Raw genomic sequence first — 6,678 nt, forward strand, 5'->3', positions numbered from 1 at the left:
CACTGTTCACAATAGCAAAAAGCTGAAACCAACCCAAATGCCCATCAGTGATAGACTAGACTAGATAAAGAAAATGTAGCATATATACACCATGGAATACTATGCAGCCATAAAAAAAGATGAGTTCATGTCTTTTGCAGGGACATGGATGAAACTGGAAACCATCGTTCTCAGCAAACTGACACATAACAGAAAACCAAACACTGCATGTTCTCACTCATATGTGGGTGTTGAATAATGAGAACACATGGAGAGGGGAATGCCCCCAAAGTGCTCTGGAGCCAGAACCAGTTGGCCTCCTCCAGCCCCACCCCAGGTTCCCTCCCCCAGGGCCCCACACAGCTCAGCCCTGGGGAGATGGAAGAGTCTGATCAGGGGCACACAGGTGTACTTGCAACCTGTAGAGGTCATGAGGGCAAGGCAGGCTGCCCGCCTCGCCCGCACCTTCCCTCGCCCGCACCTTCCCCCGGCCCCTCCTGCTCAATCTCAGCCCTATGCGTGCTCTGTCTGTGGAAACAGGTTTTCACTCAAGCATCAGATGGAGACGCACTACTGAGTCCACACAGGAGAGAAGCTCTTCTCCTGTAGCCTTTGCCCTCAGCGATCCCGGGACTTCTCGGCCATGACCAAGCACCTGCGGACGCACGGGGCTGCTCGGTACCGCTGCCCCCTGCGCGGGGCCGGCTGTCCCAGCCTGGCCTCCATCCAAGCGCACGTGCGCAGCCACTCGCCCAACCAACTCCCGCCCGGATGGACCATCCGCTCCACCTTCCTCTCCTGCACGAGACCGTCCCGGCCCTCGACCTCTCTCTGTTGTCCCCCTTCCTCCACCACCTAGCGGGGTGTCGGTAGCATCTTAGCCAAGAGTCCAATTAAAGAATGAAAAGCCGGCCGGCTCGGCTTCTGACCTGGCACCGCTGCTACAGCGGCCTAGCAAATTCCGCCCCAGAAAGGGCGCCGAGTGCCCTCTCCCGGACGATCGCGGGTCGCAGAAGTCCAGGCCAGAGAGCCCTACAGGGTGAGGGCACTGAAGTGTGCAGGAGCGAAGCTTAGCAGTAGGAGGAATGTCGATCACATCAGCATAATAAAGAGTTTCCTTTATTATGAGGAAGGGGAACATCACACACTGGGGCCTGGGTATGGGGGCTAGGGATGAATAGCAGGGGGTGAAGGGATTGGGAAGGATAGCATTAGGAGAAATACCTAATGTACATGACAGGGCGATTGATACAGCAAACCACCACCATGGCACTTGTATACCTATGTAACAAACCTACTCCAACTGCACATGTGCCCCAGAACTTAAAGTTTAATAAATAAATAAATAATTGCAATGAGGGTAGATCTTACGTTAAGGGTTCTTATCACACACACAAAAAAAAGTAGTAAAAAAAATAAAGAGGGCAGCAGGAAACTTTTTGAGGTAATGGATATGTTAATAGAAATAGTGTGGTGGTGGTTTCATGGGTATATACTCAACTTCAAACCCTTCAAGTTGCACATGTTAAATATGTACAGCTTTTTGTAGTCATACCTCTATTAAGTAGGTTAAAAAAATGCCTACATACAAATCCCGGTTCTTCTATTTGCTTTTTGTGTGATTTGAGTCCAATTACACAACCACTATCTTCCATTGTTTTATTGCTTATGAAAGAAATTAATACTTTATAGAGTGCTTATAAAATGATGAAACTATATAAAGTACTGAGGACAGTGCTTGGTGTATAGTAAGCACTCAATACATGATAGCTAAAAGAATGATATTATGCAGTAAATTCTCAATGTCTTTCTCCTCTGTTTTAGTCTGACTTCTACAGAATAAACTTCTTACACATACTCATGGATAATTATTAATAAATATTGAATATTTGGAATGGAATTGATTTTTATAAAGTTAATATTTTCCTACTATTGGAAATGTTAAATTGAAAAATTGGCATTTACTGAATATGCCTAGGGGGAATGATCAGAATTTTCATTGTTTCAAAATATAAAATGTGATTCTAAAATAATGTGATTATTAAAGATTTATTATTTGTAGTAGAGCAGATAATAAATCTTTTTATAACTTTAAAAATACAGTGGAAAAGTAAGGGCTTGTCAAATAACATGGAAAAACAATGAAAAATAATATCTGTCAGGAAAACAGACAAATATATAAATCAGCAAATTTGACTTATCCAGTAACGAAAATTGAGTTTGTTGCCAGTAAAATGCTTTTTACAAAGATGAGTTGCTCCTGGCAGTTACCACACTTGGGATTGCCAGGTCCTCACTTAGAGCTTTCAGGTTTCCAGCCTTTCACCTGTCTGCAGCTAGCCAGTCAGTTGTTAGAATGCTTGTCTTATCTCCTCTCATTCTGGATATCTTCTCGTTCATCTATATCAGAATCATTTTTAAAAGACCACTACGATTTTCTGGCACTGGTTGAAGAGCAGACAAAAGAAAAAATGTGTGTATGTGAGTGTGTGTGTATGAATGAATGCAGAACCTTCTACATAACTGTATGCGTGGTCTCAGGAGGAAAGAGAAAATCTGCATGCCTTGGGAAGGGTCGAAAACTGTAAACAGCTCCCAGGGAAAATATATCTTCAGAGATTTTATCAGAGGTAGTATGTAATTGAAAATTCTGCAAAATAAAAGGTTATTTCTAGAGATATTAGAGTGTAGCAATAAAGCTGGGTAAGCTAAAGGAAGGAGAAAAATATAGTTACACTAAAGAACTACTATGTTATTGGTAGACACAAAATAATTTCTAGGAATAAGCTGATTTTGATAGATGCATTGTTGTTCTTCTTTCTTGAAATAAACTTGTGTTTGTTATTTACTGGTTGCGCAGATAATTTATGCTCATTTTACGAGATTTGAAATATTTAATGCTTCTTTCTTTCCCCACAATTCAATCACCTAGAGATAATCACTGTCAATATTTTGTGTTCATCACCTGATTTCATATATATTTCCAATCAAAACTTAAAAAGTAATAATAATGTCTCTACAAATGAAAAGATCCAAATACATATATATGCCATTTTATTATACTTAGAAATTCTCTTCCTCATATCAAATATTATTTATAATAGAAATAAAATATTTTAATACTATTTTAAAGAACTTTAATATGAAAGTTTTATATTTATAAAAATCACGAAAATAATATTAAGCATCCCCATAAACCTGGAATGCAGCTTCTCCTTCCATTAACATTTTGCGTTATGGTCCATATGTTATAATTGATTAACTAACATTGTTATATCATCATTAACTAAAGTCTGTGTTAACATCCTTTTTCTATTCTAGGATCCCTTCCAGGATACCACATTACATTTAGTCATCATGTCTCCATTGGCTGCTCTTGGTTGGGACAGTTTCTCAAATTTTTGTTGTTTCTGTAGACTTTGACAAGTTTGAGGACTACTGGCCAAGCATTTTGTAGGACGCCCCTCAACTGGAGTGTGTCTGATGTTTTTCTAGCGATTAGATGCGGGTTATAGGTTTTGGAAAAGAAAACCACAGAAATAAAATATCATTTTATCACATGAAATCAAAAGTTTTTATGATCAATATGACTCAGCATTATTGGTGTAAATATTGATCACCTGGCTGAGGTTGTATACGTCAAATTTCTCCACTTTAAAGTTACTCTCACTCCTGCACTCAGCACATTTCATGCTAAAATCTTTAAAACAGAAACACTACTCGAAGTAGCAGTTATGTCCACCTCCTCAAGAGAAAGTATTTACATGAATATTTGGAACTGTTCTGCAATGGAGATTTACATCTTCTTAATTTCTTTATTCCATTATTTATTTATATCAGTAGATATCACAAATAACTGTTTTCTACAAACATACCTGGTTTTATTGGGCTTTGCTTTATTGCTCTTTGCAGATACTGTTTTTTATAAACAGAGGGTTTGTGGCAACCCTACATGAAGCAAGTCTGTCAATGTTGTTTTTCCAAAAGCATGTGCTCACTTCATGTCTCTTTGTCATATTTTGATAATTTTTGCAATATTTCAAACTTCAATATTTTTAGATGTTATGGTGACCTGCGATCNACTGTTTTTTATGAACAGAGGGTTTGTGGCAACCCTACATGAAGCAAGTCTGTCAATGTTGTTTTTCCAAAAGCATGTGCTCACTTCATGTCTCTTTGTCACATTTTGGTAATTCTTGTAGTATTTCAAAATTATTAATTATTATATCTATTATGGTAATCTATGATCAGTGATCATTAATGTTACTGTTCTAGTCATTTGGGGGCTCCATATACTCCCATATAAGATGTGAACTTATTTGATAAATGTTATGTGTATTCTGACTGCCTCACTGAGCTGTTGTTTTCCTGTGTCTCTCCCTTACCTTGGACCTCCCTATTCTCTAAGACACAAGAATATTGAAATTAGGCCAAACCATAATTCTTACTTCCCATTGACAATGTAGTTGTTAAATTGAGAGCTCTGATTATTAATGGTTTTACATCTGCTAACACAACATCCACTCTGCAGCCCATGGATCCAGGAGTAATTTTGACTTACGAGTCTTATTAACTAAGAAATATGTTTTGTAAGACCATAATTGCCATAGATAGCAACTCCTCTGATGAAGCTGGCCAAAAATAAATAGAAAATCTTCTAAAAATGATTTGCCCTTCTAGATATAATTAAGAACATTTAGGATATTAGGAAGAGGTAAAATATCAACATTAACAGGCATTTGGAAGAGGATGGCTATAGAATTTTTCTATTTATTTGTGTTTCATTTGATTTCTTTCAGCAGTGTTTAGTATTTCTCCTTGTAGAAACTTTTACTTCCTTGGCTAGCTCTATTTGCTTTTCTTTGTGGCTACTGTAAATGAGATTGCTTTCTTGATCTGTCTCCCACCCTGGCCATTACTGTCTAAAGAAATGCTACTGAATTTGTACATTGATCGCTATAAGCATTTATAATTTCTGGTAGCCTTTTTTGGAGTCTTCAGGGGTTTCTAGATACAGAGTCAATCATCCACAAAGACAGATAGTTTGACTTCCTCTCTTTATATTTAGTTGTCTTATTTGTTTCTCTTCCCCAATTGTTCAGGCTAGGAGTTTTAGTACTATATTTAATAGAAATAGGGGGAGTGGGCATCTTCGTCTTGCTCTGGTTCTCAAGGGGGATGGTTCCAGCTTTTGAGCATTTAGTATGATGTTGGCCATGAATTTGTCATAGAAGTCTCATGTTATTTTGAGGTATGTTACTTCAGTGCCTTGTCTACTGAGTGTTTCTATCATGAAGAGGTGTTGGATTTTATTGAAAGCTTTTCTGGCGTTTATTGAGATAATCGCATGGTTTTTGCTTTTAATTATGTTTATGTGGCGAATCACGTTTATTGATTCACATTTGTTGAACTAGCATTGCATCCAAGAAATAAAGTCTACCTTACCATGCTTAGGCTAATTTAGCGCAGGGTTCTCCACCCCTCCTTCTCACGGCGCTCGAGGGACCATGGCCGATCCTCGCATGAGACAGATCAAGATCAAGACCGGCGTGGTAAAGCAGTTAGTCAAAGAAAAAGTGATGTATGAAAAAGAAGCAAAACAAGAAGAAGAAAAGATTGAAAAAATGAGGGACATTAAAATGCAGGTAGATATCCTACAAGAATCCCGGATGATGATCCCAGATTGCCAGCGCAGGTTGGAAGCTGCATATTTGGATCTTCAACAGATATTAGAAAATGAAAAAGACTTGGAAGAAGCTGAGGAATATAAATAAGCACATTTAGTACTGGATTCAATGAAGTAGAAGCCTGAAACTTTTCTTGTATGGGGTGGGTTTTACATTAAATCCTGGGGTTCATTTTACAATTCATTATTTTTAACCACTGTTATGTGTTAAATTAGTATGAGAATGTGATTGTTTTTCTCTGGTTACACACATATTTCTTTGTCTAATTCAATATGTCAAATAAATGAGTGTATCTAATAAAGAAAAACTTGTTGAAGTGCTGCTTGATTCACTTTGCTAGATTTTATTGAGGAATTTTGCATTTATGTTCATCACTGCCATTCTAAACAAAATAGCAAAGACAAAAAATCGACTTAGGTGTTCAGCAATGGTGGGTTGCATAAAAAATGTATATATGCACCGTGAAATACTATGCAGCCAAAAAAGGAATGAAATCATTTCTTTTGCAGCAACATAGATGGAGTGGAGGCCACAATCCTAAGCGAAGAAACGCAGGAACATAAAACCAAATGCCACATGTTCTCACTTAAAAGCCAAACATTAAGCACACACAGACATAAACACAGGAACAACAGACACTGTGGACTGCTAAAGGGGGAAGAAGGAGAGAAGGGTGTAAGTTGAGAAACTACCTACTGGGCAGTTTACACTTAAGTTGCACATATAAATTGCATCTGGCTACAATACAATCATGTAACAAAGCTGCACACGTAACCCCAGTCTTTTCAACAAAGGTCCAATATCCGGAATCTCTAAGGAACTTCAACAAATTAAAAACAACAACAACAAAACATTAAAAAGTGGGTAAAGGATACAAGTATTATTACTTTTTTTTAATATTTAGAAAACTTGCTATACCTATTAACAAAGTCCAAGTTTTTAAAATTAATTCTTTAGAATGCTCTTGATATACAATCATGATTTGTTCTAAACAAAGATAGTTTAGTGTCTT

General features: G+C 37.8%; 1 protein-coding gene and 1 pseudogene across 1 annotated transcript; both read left to right on the forward strand.

Moving 5' to 3' along the window:
- Window positions 1-264: 264 nt before the first annotated feature.
- LOC108303814 lies at window positions 265-838 on the forward strand (annotated as a pseudogene).
- Window positions 839-5,445: 4,607 nt separating this feature from the next.
- On the forward strand, window positions 5,446-5,967 carry LOC108303842 (tubulin-specific chaperone A-like). Its single transcript, XM_037738227.1, has one exon. The coding sequence runs from the start codon at window positions 5,487-5,489 to the stop codon at window positions 5,751-5,753; it is 267 nt and encodes an 88-aa protein (XP_037594155.1). The 5' UTR covers window positions 5,446-5,486; the 3' UTR covers window positions 5,754-5,967.
- Window positions 5,968-6,678: the final 711 nt, after the last annotated feature.

Source organism: Cebus imitator, unplaced genomic scaffold (assembly GCF_001604975.1).
Source record: "Cebus imitator isolate Cc_AM_T3 unplaced genomic scaffold, Cebus_imitator-1.0 Scaffold51, whole genome shotgun sequence".
Lineage (NCBI taxonomy): Eukaryota > Metazoa > Chordata > Mammalia > Primates > Cebidae > Cebus > Cebus imitator.